Below are 16,968 nucleotides of genomic sequence, written 5' to 3'. Positions count from 1 at the left end.
CTTGGGTCTATCATTGACAACTTTATATTAGTTTATTCATTGACAGTATTGTTATGAACCAATATCAACACTAATAGCTGCCTTGCAGTGTAATTCTGATGTGCTACAAGACTAGATCACAAATGTACCAACTGGTGAAATCAAAGGCCTGATTTGAATATTTCCATGCAAATTGATTCACATATTTTCCTTTCCATTTTTAATTGCTCATCTACATTGTCCTTCAAAGCTTCGGCTTGTCTCAGTTTCATTTGATTACCCTCATTGCAATAATGGCCCTCAGGAGTTGGGGCAGGAAGTAAATAGTTTTCTTTGTTCTCTATTTTCCTTTGCTATATTCTCAGCCAGAACTTAAGCAACATCTGAGTTGGGTCAGGAGAACAACTGCTGTGGGAGGGTGGAAGTGCTAGCCATCTATTTCAAATTTTACATACTTTGACCCGGGGCGGGGAACTCTATATATTAAAGCACTTTTATATCTCACCAGGAGCACGGAGATTGCATTTGTATCTGAATTCCGGGGGTCAATGTCAGTACCAACTTAGTTTCCTCAACATTGCCCAAGGTCTCCGGTGTATCCTGACAGTATGCCCACAGGTTTGAGGGCTCAGCATCACTAGTACCTGATGCCCTGGGCATTCAGATGATGTGGTAGACATCTAGAGCGGTTACAGTGCTTTTCTGATAGACTGTCAGCCTTCCCCTCCAACTGGTGCAGGCCTGAGTTTTCTCTGTTGTTGCCTCCGAGTCTGCCCTCCCATTCGACGTGGCCCTCCGCGTGGGTCCATAATATAACATAACTCCCTTCCGCTCTTGCCGTGGAAGTAGTTCGGGGAAGACTGTTAGGAATGCTTGCCTACATAACAACAGTGACTTCATAAGTAGCTCATTAGTTGCAAAGCATGTTGGCATGTCCCGAGAATGTGATAAGGCACTATGTGAATGCAAGTTCTTTATAATGAAGCTGTCTTCTCTTGTGCTCTGAAATGAATCTACTACTCTGAGAGATAATTAGCCCAGTAGATCTGACTTTCCCCTTGAACAGTTAACGTTAGTCATGCTGGACCTGTTAGTGAAATGAAAAGCTGCTTTTCTCTAATACTTATAGCCCTACCCAATTTTTGAACCTTCTGTCCTACGAAGGTTTTGGGTAGACAAACCTGTTTGCCTCATCATGGAGCAGTAAAGCCTTTTCTGTGTCCAAGCTATCCAGTTCTTTCAGTTGGTCAGATTCTCCTCTGGACGGGTGGCTATGTGCACTAAAAGGAAACAAACAAGAAACATTAAGAGGATTATCTGGTCATTATATCATTGCTGTTTGAGGGATCTTACTGTGTACAAATTGGCTGCCGCGTTTCCTACATTACTACAGTGACTGTACTTCATTGGATGTAAAGCACTTTTGGACATCCTGAGGTTGTGAAAGGCGCTATATAAATGAAAGTTCTTTTTAAGTGAGCCAGGGTTGTGGCAGGTTTATGATCCAATTCAACCATGCTTCTGTGAAGCTGACAATAGGGTAATTGGAGGGCGTGCAATGGACAAGTCTTTTTTTAAAAAAAACTAATTCTGTTGCACTGCTCAAGTGCTCTCTGAACTCTGAGCTCACCAGCAGTGGTTGCACCTAGGCTGTTTAGTTCATCCACCAATAGGTGTTAGCCCAAGAGATATTAGTACTCAAGGTTCCTATAACCAGAACTCTTGCAGTGAATGAAGCACAGAGCTCTAACCAATGGAACGTTAATGAACTAGTGACTGAGTTCACTAGCAGCTGTTGACCACCTCTGTATAAAGAAGTACCTCCTCAATTCTGTACTAAACCTACCCTTCACAACCTCTTAATGCATGGATATTAAAATAAATTAAATTAAAAGTAATTAGAACAAGAATAACAGTAACTGTACTAGCCACATGGAGTCACTGTTATTCTTTTAACTACAAGTGTGGGTAGGGGCTGCTGTATACAGAGCATCATGTTCTTGAGGTTGTGCTACTGCTTGCAAAATAGGAATACTGCTCATGTATCTGAGGAGGTTCCCGTCACACCTCTCTCACGCTCCTGGAGACTATACAAGAAAAGGCCTACTGTTTGCCCAACTTGCTGTAACTTCTAGCCTCCAATCTCTCTCTTGCCATTTTCTTCTCTTTCTCTCTATTTTATCAATACCACTATGGTCATTGCTCCTCTGGACTCTTCTGCCTTGTGCTGACTAAGCTCCAAGTATGCTATCCTGCAGGTTTTCCCCCTTATATTGAGGTCAAGAGTCATCACAGAGTCTCCTAATCCGACTTGTTCTTCCTCACGACTGCAAAACTATGGAACTCCTTACCTCCTTCAATCGCCAGGCTTAAAAACCTAAATTTGGCACTTTTTAATCCCGTTCTGTGGGCTTTGGTCCTTCATCAAGGTTTCTCAGGAAAACAACGAATAATGGCCAAATTATCTCTCATCCCAGTTATTTACGTTTTCATAGCTATGCTGTTGTCATAGCACCATGTCAGTGGCCAACTATTAAATGTACATGTTGTGGAGCTCAGTTGGTAGAGCTCTCGCCTCTGGGTCGGAAGGATCTGGGTTTCAGCCGACAATCGGGACCGACACTGTGGTACAATACCGATGGAGCACTGCATTATGAGGAGTGCTGCCCTTCGGATAAGAAGATAAACCGAGGCATTGTTTGCCTATTCCAGTGGTTGGGGGTTGTGCATTAAAGATCCCATGACACCACCTGAAGAAAGGCAGGTAATTCTTCTGGTGTCCAGGATAAACATTTCACTCTCAGCCAGTACCACCTAAAAGTAGATTAACTGGTTATTAAACTTACCAGTATTTGAGGGAAGTTGTTGCAGTGAAATATTTGCCTATGTAACAACAGTCACGGCTCTTCACGAGTAATTTATAATGTGAAGCACTTTGAGACATCCTGACATGATGAGACGCAATATAAATGCAAATATTATATCTTTGGAATGTTTGCTCATTGAATTATTACCTGAAAGTGATAAGGTTGGTAAATATCAGAGGAGGGCACCAGAACCCAGAGAGCAGCTTCCAGATTGGAGTATCAGTTGACATATCACCCCACCAGATTTTAGTCAACAGTGCCTAAAATACAGAAAACAATGTTATATCCAAGATGAGATTACTGGCTTAAAATTACGTGAACCCGTTTTTAAAAAAATGTATTGTATACTGATGGCTTTTTGGGTTAATGCGCCACCTGAGGTAGTACTGAGCCATATAGACCAGGAAAGACACAGGTCTTATTCCTGGTTTCTCCTGAATTAGGCTGATCCCACCACTTGGGCCCGCAGGGGAGGCCCTCAAATTCGGGGGGTAAGGGGGGGTGGGGGGGGGGGGGGGGGAAGAAAAAACCTACCCCTCTTAGTTGCTATCCAGTGACTACTGCTGGAAAGTGCACACGTGTGGATGTGAATGAGAACAGGAGCAGGCTCAGTTGTGACATTCTCGTCATCTGAAAGCGCACTTTTAGCAAGGGCCTCCAGACAGCAATCAGGGGGTAGATCGTGACGTCGTGTGATAGTGTAAAACGGATGATAGCGAGTCGGCAGTCTGTTTTACACCTCTCCCGAATGAAGTCAATGGGAATAAAAATCGTGAAAGATGTAAAACAGGCTGCTGATTCACTCTCATTCGTTTTACACCATCGCGTAAAGTCAAGATCTCCCCCCAGGAGAGCGGGAACTCTATCTGATTTTCCTTTCTTGGAATGTTTCTCTGCGTTAAAGTTACTAAATGCAAATTGTTGTTGGTTCCTATTCCAGAGGCGCAGGGGCCAGGTTTAGTACCCACATCACTGTCCTGGCTGACATCAGCTAACCCACCACGGACTGAGGGCGGAACCTGGGATATTCCACATCCACATGGCTCAGTAACTCACCACTGTAACCAACTGAGCCATTGGAGCAGCATCTACAGTGGTTAATGAAGATAAACCCACAGTATATACAGTATTACAGTAAGTGACATCTACAATCAGAGTTATGTTGAAGCAAAGGATGTACCACTTGATTTTCCCGGCAGTGGGTGTGACTGCCGTTGGAGATAAGAACAATTAGAGGAGGGTCACTGTCACAGCACCGTCTGTGCAGACCCGTGACCACCTCTTGCAGTTTAGGCAGGCCGAGCATCGCCCTCAGCAGGACGAAACTCCAAGTGCACAGGCCAATGCCTTCAGTAACCAAAGCAACAAAAGGAAACAAAAGCTAAGAGGTCCCCCAAGGATCAGTTGACCATTCAGACCAAAAATCAATGGAAATGAAAATCAGGCAGTTTCTATAACAGACAGTCGATCCACAACGCCAGTTTTATGCCCGTGAGGCAAGTTGAAAGTCTACCCCAATAGCTTTGGTCTCCCTTAAGTTATGACTAATCCATGACTTGATGTTGGACCTAATGTCTGATAGCACTGCGGGTGTTGTGGAGTTGAGCGAGGTACTGGAGAGGGTGAGCTGGATGTCAGCAGTGTGCACATTCAAGCCGATTCTGTGCCGGCAGATGATGTCCCCAAGGGGGCAGCACCTCGGAGGGGGCCAAGGGCAGGACCTCTGGGACTCTGGAGGTGACCGTGAAGGGGTGGAAAAAGAAGCCATTGCCGGAGCTGCAGTGAGATAGAAAGGAATGGAATCGCATGAGGGCAGTGGCAGGGAGCTGGACAACAGAGGAGAGCTGATGGCGTGGTCCACCATATCAAAGGCTGCAGAGAGGTCAAGGAGGAGTAGGGAGGATAATGCACCTCATCCACAGTCAGAGAGGGTGTCACATTATGTTTTTGGGAAGGGGGTGTGGCAAAATGCTTGTAGCAATAAAACAAGCCCAATGCAACCTTAATGACTGGCAGTTGCTTTTATAGAGAGTGAGGCGGATTTATTTTGTCAAAATTATAGATGTAAGAAGTAAAAAAAAGTTTTGAAATGCCCCATATCTGTACCTGAACACCGTCATGTGCAAAGAAAGATTTGGCATCTGCGTCTGTAGCTAACTGCAGGCAAGTGACCTTGCTCCAGTACTTGGTCTTACGAATCAGCAAGAAAAAGGATCTGTCTTCACTGTTAGTGTGACACTCGCTGAACAGGTCTGAAACCAGAGAAAATAACACACCACTTGAAATTATTACAGGATACTGCTTTATTATAAACAGGTTGTCTCACTGGAGAGACTTGGGCTGTTCAGCCTTGAAAGGCTGTGTCTAAGAGGTGATCTTATAGAAATATACAAGATAGTAAACAACATGGAAAACGTAAATCTGGAAAATTATTTTAAATTAAATGGCAGGAGTAGGACAAAGGGAGGGGGGGTCACAGGTTCAAACTAATAAAGACAAATTCAGAATGATATTAGGAAATTCTTCTTCACACAAAGAGGGACCAACACGTGGAATGGACTCCCAAATATAGAGCATCAGAGGTGAAAACCTATTTAATAACCAATTGGATGCTGCATTGGAGGCGACTTATTCTGGATGGATACACGAAGATGGGCCGAATGGCCTTCCTCCTCCATAAGTATCTTGTGATCAGGGTCACGATCAGTGTACCAGCGGTGTTGGAAGGAAGGATACCCGAAACTTTCCCGCACCACGTCTAACCTTTGCTCAACATTGTATTCTGTACCTAACAGCATTTCAAGAATCCAGGTGCAGTGTCAGGGATTCTGGATACATGTAGTGTCTCTGAGGTGTGACATACTATGTCATACTGCTGCCATAGCAACTGCTCAATTCCCTCCAGTGTTGTTTTTCTTTACTTTTCCAAGGGTCAAGATTTCAGGAGTGCGAGGAGTGTAAACTATTATCATTTAATATGTGGGAGGGGTGGGGGGGGGGTGGGGGGGAAGGATAGGTTTCACCCGAAGCACAGCAGGTAAAAGACTAAGGCCCTGAAATTCCTTGGGTCGCGTTCCTGGTGTTTATGCTGGGATCGTGCCCGTCGGTGCCCACCGGTGCTGATCCTGCTCGTGTTTGCGGGGTCATTGGGAGGCCATCACATTGGCATGGAGCCGGTGGATGCAAGCACCACTTCAGACACATGTTGAGCGCCAGCCTGCCCCATGCCCACAGAAACTCCGCTGTTCACCCACCCAGGGACGGGAAAGAAAGCCAATGGTGGTGGTCCACGTAGGAACCAACAATATAGGTAGAACTAAGAATGGGGTTCTGCTGAGACAGTTTGAGGAGCTAGGGTCTAAATTAATAAGCAGAACCTCAAAGGTAATAATCACTGGATTACTACCTGAGCCACGTGCAGTTTGGCCTAGGGACAAACAGATCAGAGAGTGGTGTGGGAGACAGGGGATTCGATTCATGGGGGTACTGGCACCAGCAAAGGGGAAAGAGGAAGCTGTTCCATTGGAACGGGCTCCACCAGCATCACTCAGAGGACTGTGAATCTTTGGATTTCTTGACCCCAGAGGGTTGTGGATGCTGAGTCGTTGAATATATTCAAGGCTGAGATAGATAGATTTTTGGACTCTAAGGGAATCAAGGGATATGGGGATCGGGCAGGAAAGTGGAGTTGAGGTTGAAGATCAGCTATGATCTGATTGAATGGCGGAGCAGGCTCGAAGGGCCGTATGGCCTACTCCTGTTCCTATTTCTTATGTTCTTATGTTGTGCCCCTCCTATCCTTGACATTGCTCTATTTTGCAATCCAGGCTGCTTGCCAGGCCCGGACTCCACCAGTGGGGTCGACATATGTTCTTGTGGAGGCCTCACCTCACTGGGAGAAACAGCCTCCTCTACCATGCCGAGTCCCTTCTGTAGAGCGGGAGCAGGAGCTCCCGGCTTAGGGAGTGCCCGTCCCTGGCCCGATCCCCGGCCTGTCATTTGCCTTGTAAGGAGGCGGACAGAAGTTCCAACCTTTACAAGTCACATAATAAATCCCCGGAAACGGGGTGAGATTTGCCGCAGCTCCCTAAGGAATTTCAGTGTATAAATATCACCCGGCAGCCCTAGTAATAAAGGAACAGTTAATCATTTGCTCACAAGAGGGTAAGTTTGGTATAACTTGCTCTGAAGACATCTGTAATTTCAGTCTAAACTAACTGTTGAGAGTGGAATGGGGAAACTCCCTCTGTTGTTTTTTTCCGTCTACTGATGCTTCCTTCATCCCAGGTGGAAGTGTTAATCTTTGGCTCAATACTTCCTTGTGCCAATACAATTGAAATTTAGTAATTGCACATGGATCATTGTGACATTGAGCCCTTAACCCACTGCTCTGCAGCCCAGCGCCACTGCACCTCGAACAAGCCACCCTGTTTGTTTCTTATGATATTCCCTTGGATGCTGAGTTTTACTGAAAAACATTTGGTGAGACCACTTTTGGAGATTTAACAGAAGTTGAACAATTTTACAAGGTTTACCCAATCTGGGTCCTCACTGTTGAAATGATCAAGTCACAAGACAGATGGTGCAGAATCTCATAGGAACCCATTTCTATCAAAAGAGTTTTCTAGCAAGCTGTGTAAATATTGCAGCCACTGCTATTAGCAAGAAAGGTAGATGCAACAACAGTCCACCAAGCTTCATTTATTATTCCTAGGGCTTCAGAATATCTTCTCACTAGCTCTCTTCCCCCAACTCCCAAATAAAATTAAAGCAAGTGCTGATCTCAACAATGTAAAAATCATACATATAACCAGTTGGCCAGCAAGACTTATGGGATAACTTGCGCTCCCCTATTTCTGTCCCAGACTACATGTATTTCTCTGGTCCTTGTTGCACCTTTGGGTGGGAAGCTGCTTCACATCCGCCCAATGGAATAAGCTTCCTAATATGCTTCGTGAGTTGATTTGCAAACTCCTCCACGGCAGCTGGCCCTTTATGAATCAACTCCCCCTCGGGGAAACAGACTCAGTTTGATTTTATGTTTCGTGGTACCTAGCGCTAGTTGATCGTATTTCGCCTCCTTCATGCTCCGAGCCGTCTCGGTGTCCAATTCTAGCCGAGCCATTTCTTTCAAAATCTTGCACGCCGCCAATGCTGCAGCCACCCCTTCTGGACCCTAAAGGGGAGAGTCAACCGGGAATGGCAATCAGTTATTTGCAAGTTTTTAGAGATTTACAAGGGAAAGACTGGGACACATATTAACCCTGTGACGACAAAGCTTATCTCACCTAAATACAGGTGCACATTAAACCAGCAACATCGCTTGCTAAACACAGACATAAATTAACAACTTACATAACTTGACAAGGAAGGAAATCGGGCAGGGATATCAGACACCAAGCAGGAATTGGGAGAAGAGTTTGGAAGAGGTGACTGAAGGCACGGTAGAAGGTTTTAAGGTGGGGACGATGAAGTGAAGCAAGGTGGAGGGGTTTAGGAAGAGGATTCCAGAGGAGTGATGGCCAAAAACTCCGTCTGTGACGGAAAACCAAAGGTAGAAGGGGGCGTTCAGTAGTGCAGCTCAGAGAGTGTTAGCTGGGACATAGGGACGACGGAGGTTGGATGTGGAGCACAGTGAGGCCATAAGGGGATGTGTGAAGACGGACGAGGATTTTGAAATCAATGCAATGTGGGATGGGGAGCCTGCGGAGGTCAGTGAAGACAGGTGTGATGAAAGTGGGAGATAAACGGGCTTGAAGATAAACTGCTGCTGTCTGAATAGGGCATTTTATTGACGCAACAAAGATTAAGCAGAGTCTACTAACTGGAGCACATTAACCCTGTGATAACTGGATGCAACACGACAAAGATGATATTAACCTTGCGAGGACTAAATACTTTAACCTCCCTCTTCGCTACCCATTCCCAGAAGCAGAGCAGCACTCTGATCAGGAATGTCTCCCATTGTATGAAAGATACTAAAATAAATTGGGTTAAATTCCTATAGCTGAATATTTCTGAGCACAGAGAAATGCATCGAACCAGAGATCTCCGAAACTAAGCTTTCTTGTTATCTATTTGGTTAGAGTTAAGAAATAAAAGAGGTGCCATCACACTACTGGGTGTATTCTATAGGCCACCAACTAGTGGGAAGGATATAGAGGAGCAAATTTGCAGGGAAATTAGAGAGGTGCAAAAGCCATAGAGTAGTGATAACTGGGGACTTCAACTATCCTAATATAGACTGGGATAACAATAATATAAGGGGCAAAGAGGGGAGGAATTTTTGAAATGTGTTCAGGATAACTTTCTTAACCAGTACGTTTCCGGCCCAACGAGGAAGGAGGCATTGCTGGACTTGGTTCTAGGGAATGAGGTGGGCCAAGTGGAGCAAGTGTCAGTGGGGGAACATTTAGAAAGCAGCGATCATAGTATCATAAGGTTTGGAATAGCTATGGAAAAGGACACAGACCACTCTAAAGTATAAATACTCAATTGGAGGAGGGCCAATTTCAATGGGATGAGAACAGATCTGGCCTGGGTAAACTGGAACCAAAGATTGGCAGGCAAAACTGTAATTGAACAGTGACCGGCCTTTAAAGAGGAGATGGTTCGGGTACAGACTAGGCACATTCCCACGAGGGAGAAAGGTAGGGCAACTAAAGTCGGAGGTCCTTGGGTGACAAAAGAGATAGTGAGTAAGATGAAATGGAAAAAAGGGCCATATGACAGATGTCAGGTTGATAACCCAAGTGAGAACCAGGCTGAATATAGAAAGTTCAGAGGGGAAGTGAAAAAGGAAATAAGAGGGGAAAAGAGAAAGTATGAGAACAGACTGGCGGCAAACATAAATGTCTTCTACAGGCATATAAACAGTAAAATGGTAGTAAGGGGAGGGATGGGGCCGATTAGGGACCATAAAAGGAGATCTACTCATGGAGGCAGAGAGGATGGCTGAGGTACTAAATGAGTACTTTGCATCTGTCTTTACCAAGGAAGAAGATGCTGCCAGAGTCTCAGTAAAGGAAGATATAGTTGAAATACTGGATGGGCTAAAAATTGATAAAGAAGAGGTACTTGAAAGGCTAGCTGTACTTAAAGTACATGAGTCACCTGGTCCGGATGGAATGCATCCTAGGTTGCTGAGGAAAGTAAGGGTGGAAATTGCGGAGGTACTGGCCAAAATCTTCCAAACATCTGCAGATACGGGGGTGGTGCCAGAGGACTGGAAAATTGCAAATGTTACACCCTTGTTCAAAAAAGGGTGCAAGGATGAACCCAGCAACTATAGGCCAGTCAATTTAACCTCAGTGGTGGGGAAACGTTTAGAAACGATAATCTGGGACAGAATTAACAGTCACTTGGACGAGTGTGGATTGATTAGGGAAAGCCAGCACAGATTTGTTAAAGGCAAATCGTGTTTAACTAACCTGATAGAGTTTTTTGATGAGGTAACAGAGAGGGTAGATGAGGGCAATGTGGTTGATGTGGTGTACATGGACTTTCAAAAGGCGTTTGATAAAGTGCCGCACGATAGGCTTATCATCAAGATTGCGACCTATGGGCAGTAGCAACATGGATACAGAATTGGCTAAGGGACAGGAAACAGAAAGTAGTGGTGAATGATTGTTTTTCGGACTGGAGGGAGTACAGTGGTGTTCCCCAGGGGTCGGTGCTGGGACCACTGCTTTTCTTGATATATATTAATGACTTGGACTTGGGCGTACAGGGCACAATTTCCAAATTTGCAGATGACTCAAAACTTGGAAGGGTAGTAAACAGTGAGGAGAACAGTGATAGACTTCAAGAGGATATAGACAGGCTGGTGACATGGGCGTCACATGGCAGATGAAATTTAATGCAGAAAAATGCGAAGTGATATATTTCAGAAGGAAGAACGAGGAGAGGCAATATAAACTAGAGGGCTCAACTCTAAAAGGAGTACAGGAACAGAGAGATCTGGGGGTATATGTGCACAAATCGTCGAAGGTGGCAGGGCAGGTTGAGAAAGCAGTTAAAAAAGCATACGGGATCCTGGGCTTTATAAATAGAGGCATAGGGAAAAAAAGTATGGAAGTCATGATGAACCTTTACAAAACACTAGTTCAGCCACAACTGGAGTGTTGTGTCCAGTTCTGGGCACCGCACTTTAGGAAAGAAGTGAAGGCCTTAGAGAGGGTGAGGAAGAGATTTACTAGAATGATTCCAGGCATGAGGGACTTTAGTTACGTGGATAGACTGGAGAGGCTGGAGTTGTTCTCCTCCGAACAGAGAAGGTTGAGAGGAGATTTGATAGAGGTATTCAAAATCATGAAGGGTCTAGACAGAGTAGATAGAGAGAAACTGTTCCCATTGGCGGAAGGGTCAAGGACCAGAGGACATAGATTTAAGGTGATTGGCAAAAGAACCAAAGGTGACATGAGGAAAAACTTTTTTACACAGCGAGTGGTTGGGATCTGGAATGCACTGCCCGAGGGGATGGTGGAGGCAGATTCAATTATGGCCTTCAAAAGGGAACTGGATAAGTACTTGAAAGGAAAAAAAATGCAGGGCTATGGGGATAGGGTAGGGGAATGGGACTAGCTGGATTGCTCTTGCATCGAGCCGGCGCAGACTCGATGGGCCGAATGGCCTCCTTCCGTGCTGTAACCTTTCTATGATTCTATGATTTTTATTTTGATCCTGATGTGCTATCTCAGTTTTATTGGCTGAATTTCAAGATTTGCCTTCATTTGGCTGATGGTATCAGTTAATAAAGTAAGAAAATTAATGGATAGTTAAACATGAGGTTAGTCACTTACTTCCTAGTACAACTGTTCTGCTCCAACAAATCCAGATTGTACTAACATACAGGTTGCTAACAGTTGAGTGATTGATGGTATGTAATAGACCTGTATCCAAAAAGTATAAGAATGCAGTGGAATGGAACAGAACAATAGTCCAGAAGGTTGCCTTTCAGATAGCTGCTAATAGTGTATTATGGTATTGGAAGGAGTAAATATAATAGGAAATTGACTTGAGAATTATCTCCAGCACAATGAGATGTTTTGAAGAGGTACACTAGAACATGGTCCTGTTGATGACTTCTAACTTGTAAGGGTGGAGTGGGAGGGAGCAGACCAGTACATGGGTCAGCCTTGGCTCAATGGTAGCATTCTCATCTCAGAGTCACATGGTTGAGGGATCAAGCCCACTCCACGACTTGAGCACATAATCTAGGCCAACACTTCAGTGTAGTACCGAGGGAGTGCCGCACTGTTGGAGATGAGACGTTAAATCGAGATCTCATTTGCCCTCTCAGGTGGACGTGAAAGATCCCATGGCATTATTCAAAAAGCAACAGGAAGGTCTAGGTTCCACTGAAAAGCTGCTCACCATTTCCCAGAAGTAGTTAGCCATTTCCTGTCGGTTCTGTAGTACTGCCCACAAAAAGAGGTCCCGCCAAGGGTTTTCAATCTTCTGGCTTAAATCAGGCATCACGAACAATCTCTGACCACGTAGTTTGCTGTTCAATTCCTGAAAGAGTGTATTGCATTTGAAAATCTGAACACAAAACCAACTGGCAGTCCCATCAAAGTTAAATTACCTTTCAATGTGGGACACTAGCAACTCCTCGGTTTCTACTTCTTGCATTTTCCAAAGCAAGACTCTTTATCTTTCTTTCCCTTCTCATATTTGCCTTTCTCCTGATGGAAAGTCATTGTTCCCCCCCCCTACGTGGTTGGGTGAGGGGAGGGCAGAGGGTTGCTTCTACCTCCTGGGGCCACCAGGAGGAGCTGTTCTACAGTAAGGTTGGAGAACTCACTGTTAAAACAATCCCTCCCTAAAGACCTTTTACCAACGTGCTGATTTTATTGTAACTATTGCTGTGGGTTTTTTAAAAAAAAAAACATCACCCTGATGCACTCACAATATTGCTTCGGAGTTTCTACAGTCAAGTCTCAGAACTAGCCAGAAATGTGGAAAAAGATCTGCTAGCAAGATAAGTTGTGGTATAGCATTCAGAGATTGCACCGGAAAACAAGACTAATTCCCCATCTCTGGAGCAGCAGGGAACTTCGGTACCAGAATCTCTCCAACACGGTCATGAAACTGATGAAGATAAGTGCATAGTTCAAGACCACCAGAGACATTTAAATTTTAAACAAAAGTAAAAATTTCAAAAAGCAACAACAAAATAAGCAGAGGAAACACCAACGCCTCCTTCTGTTAGTTGGAAACTTCCTTACAACCACCATCTCCAGCCAGACAACTATCAAGCCAACTCAGAGTATAGACTCCAGCCCTCCCCACTCCAAATGCAGATATAACTTCCAAATGTTACAGCTCATAAGATAAAGGGACACGAGCTGAGAAATTAGCCCTCCGTTAATGCGCTCCATTTTATTAAAGGGACAGGCACGTCTAAATCAATTTGATTTGTTTGGGAATGCTAATGTGGTTTCAGGACTTAGCCTTAACTGAAATACTTCATATCTTAGCATCTCTTGTTTGAATGAAGATTTTCTTGAGACCTGAGATCAGAATTGTTATTGGGTCTGATGGGTCAGTAAGAACTTAGTTTGACCGTAGTCTCTACGACATGATGAAGGGCATTTGATAAATTCAGAAATGACATACACTCACACAATATGAATTTCTAGTTTTAACTAGGTTTCATTCAATGTGAGGGGCACAGTTTTGAATTTCTGACATGTGGAAACAACCCTAGAGGTTTCTGCGACAATAGAAAAAATGGTGAGTTTCACCCAATTTCCACAGCCTCCATGTCACATTTCGGGATTTTCTTTTAGACAATTTTTCAGAAACAATTTGGAAAATAAAGTTACTTTTAAATATTGGGATTTTAAAACAAATTGTATTCGTACAAGGTTTAAAAAAAGGCGCTGAGATAATAGATGGTTAAAATGTTGATGAGCTACGGTTTGATGTTGTTTCCCCATAGACTGTAAATAATAAGCAATTTGTTGGCCTGTCTTGGTAATCAGTAGACACCTCACATCCTTTATGTTGGGAAGTATCTTGTCCTAACTGGCTATGAACAGAGGGTGATAATAAAACAGAGCCAGGCAAAAAGGCAGTCAGTCAGATCTAGCAACTTAGGGATAGTGGTTAGGGTTGGGGCTAGTGGTTATGGTTGGAAACTTAAAAAAAATTATTGACAGAAACCGCTACTAACAATGGCATTGTCACTAGCCATGCCCTTTTCTTTTTAGGTAAGGTTGCTGATTATGATTGGCCCTGTAGATGGATCTGGGATTTTATGTGATAATTTTTGCAAGTAATGCTGAGAAAGGTACTTTGTTTAGTTGAATTGAAAACGCCAGCAAGCGGTCAAATCTGCAGAGAGGTGGGAAGATGTTGCTTTCTGCAGAATGCTTCTTGTCAGGTTTTATGTAACACTAGTCACTCTCCTGTGGCATTGCAAACGGCAAGTCGGTGCCAATGCTGGCTTCAGGTCAAGCAGTGTCAGCGGGTGGGGTCGAATGGAACCAAAGCAGGGGAAGCGGGAGGGGCAGGAGGGAGGAATGAAGGAGAAAGACAAGGGGGAAGGCAGGGAGAGAAGAAAGAGGGGAGAAGGGAGAGGATGAGGAGAGAGGGGAGAGGAGTGGATGGGGTGAGATGGGGTGAGATGGGGTTTTGGAAAAGTACCTCAGTGGGGAAGGGGATAGGGTAGGTACCTCAGCGAGGGTGGCAGGATTCAGAGAGGTACTTCAGGGAAGGAGGGAGGGGGTGAATAAGTAGATCAGTAGGGAGGGGTGACTTGTCTCAATGAGAGGGTTGGCGGAAGTACCTCGGTGGGGGGTGGCTGGTTGGAAAAGTGCTGCAGTCAGAGGGGGGCTGTTACAGATGCCTCATTGGGCGGTGGGGGGGCTGTGGTGGGCAGGAAGTGACTCTGTTGGGGGTATGTTTGGCAATGTACCTCCAACGTACGGTGGAAATTTGCCATTGTGGATGGGTGGAGGGGACTAAGGTTAGCAAAGTGTTTCAGTTGGGGGGGGGGGGGGTGGGGAAGTGAGGGCCCAATTTCATAAATTAAATTATTGAGCTCCAATTTCAGGAAAATTACAGGTCATAACTTTATTTATTTTAAGGGGTTGTAAGCTGTTCAGTATTGAGGATGTCCTCACTGTTTAAACTCTATGTCAAAATTTATTAGAAAGACTCGATTTTTAAAACTACAAAAGACCCAGATTTTTTAAGCATATGACAAGTCCCGATTTTATTAAAAACTTAAGCGGTAAAAGATTATATAATACGGAAGCTATCTGATGGCCAGGGTATGGAAAAGCATGTTGACTCAATTCACCAGAATACTGAATATACTATTGTATTAGCAGCTAATGTTTCGTGTCTTTTAATATTGCAAAACCCTATCATAATGGCAACTACAGGTGTAGTGGACATTCTTAAAATGAAAAATCCCATAAGGTGTACTGGGTTTTCAATGTATTTTAACATGAATGCAGTGAACCAATAAAGGCCGGCCCTACCAGCAACACCCACATCCCAAGAATGAATTTTTTAAAAATTGAAATAGATTAGGCCACAGCTGGAGTACTGTGTGCAGTTCTGGTCGCCACACTACAGGAAGGATGTGATCGCTTTGGAGAGGGTGCAGAGGAGATTCACCAGGATGTTACCAGGGCTGGAGCGCTTCAGCTATGAAGAGAGACTGGGAAGATTGGGTTTGTTTTCCTTGGAGCAGAGGAGGCTGAGGGGGGACATGATTGAGGTGTACAAAATTATGAGGGGCACAGATAGGATGGATACTAAGGAGCTTTTTCCCTTCGTTGAGGGTTCTATAACAAGGGGACATAGATTCAAGGTAAAAGGCGGGAGGTTTAGAGGGGATTTGAGAAAGAACTTTTTCACCCAGAGGGTGGTTGGAGTCTGGAACTCACTGCCTGAAAGGGTTGTGGAGGCAGGAACCCTCACAACATTCAAGAAGCATTTGGATGAGCACTTGAAATGCCATAGCATACAAGGCTACGGACCAAATGCTGGAATATGGGATTAGAGTAGACAGGGCTGATGGCCGGCGCGGACACGATGGGCCGAAGGGCCTCTATCCGTGCTGTATAACTCTATGACTCTATGACTCTCTATTACTGACTATGAGGCACTGTACTTACTGTTATTGATTTTTTAACACCCAAGTGCTTGCGAGAAGGATTTGACTCCTGGAAAATTCCCTTGCATGCATCACGTAGGAAATCCTTTAGCACCTTAGACACTTCATACAGGGTAAACTTGGGCCTCTTCTCCAGGGAGTCATGGTGTGAAGTGGCTTTCATGCCCGTTATAGTAAGCCTGTGTTCCTCATGCTTTTTCAGTAAGAGCTCATAGAGGAGGCACTTCTGCGAGATGGAACAGTAGAGTTCCTGGAGCCGGCCATAGGTGAGGAAGTCGTACATATTCATTCCATTATCAATGAACAGCCGGACAAACTCTGGCTTGTCATTCACCAAGGCGTCCATCATTACTTCTTCCAGGTCACAAGACTGCAAGACAAAGTACATCATTTGTCCTTGTACAAGACCTCGGTTGGAATACAAAAGAAAAAATAAGTCATGCATTTTTATAGGGCCTTTCATGACCTCAGGACATCCCAAAGCGCTTTACAGCCAATTAAGTACTTTCGAAGTGTAGTTAATGTTGTAATGTAGGAAATGCGGCAGCCAATCCGCACACAGCAAGGCCCCACAAACAGCAATGTGATAATGACCAGATAATCTTTTAGTGATGTTGGTTGAGGAATAAATATTGACCAGGACACCAGGAAAAACTTACATGCTCTTCTTCAAAATAGTGCCATAGGATCTTTTACATCCACCTGAGAGGGCCGACGAGGCCTCGATTTAACGCCTCATCTGATAGGACGGCACCTCCGACAGTGCAGCACTCCCCCATTACTGCTCTGGAGCGTTAGCCTATTAATACATCGAGTTACATCGAAACTACAGCACAGAAACGGGCCATTTGGCCCAACTGGTCTATGCCGGCATTTATGCTCCACAGAAGCCTCCTCCCTCCCTACTTCATCTAACCCTATCACCATAGCCTTCTATTCCTTTCTCCCTCATGTGCTTATCTAGCTTTCCCTTAAAGCATCTCTGCT

General features: G+C 44.6%; 1 protein-coding gene across 1 annotated transcript in view; it reads right to left on the bottom strand.

The window, feature by feature from the left end:
• The window catches only part of trpm5 (transient receptor potential cation channel, subfamily M, member 5), a 91,684-nt gene that overhangs the window by 39,931 nt on the left and 34,785 nt on the right, over positions 1-16,968 (bottom strand). The window contains exons 11-16 of the mRNA XM_067993707.1: positions 15,983-16,351; positions 12,222-12,362; positions 7,899-8,022; positions 4,953-5,098; positions 2,994-3,106; positions 1,161-1,259 (exon numbers count right to left, since the gene is read on the bottom strand). Of these exons, the coding sequence (XP_067849808.1) occupies positions 1,161-1,259; positions 2,994-3,106; positions 4,953-5,098; positions 7,899-8,022; positions 12,222-12,362; positions 15,983-16,351 (992 nt within the window). The remainder of the gene's footprint in view (positions 1-1,160; positions 1,260-2,993; positions 3,107-4,952; positions 5,099-7,898; positions 8,023-12,221; positions 12,363-15,982; positions 16,352-16,968) is intronic.

Source organism: Heptranchias perlo, chromosome 12 (assembly GCF_035084215.1).
Source record: "Heptranchias perlo isolate sHepPer1 chromosome 12, sHepPer1.hap1, whole genome shotgun sequence".
NCBI classification, from domain to species: Eukaryota; Metazoa; Chordata; class Chondrichthyes; order Hexanchiformes; family Hexanchidae; genus Heptranchias; species Heptranchias perlo.
Note: the sequence above shows the minus strand (reverse complement) of the source record. Positions and strands in the feature narration are given on the sequence as shown.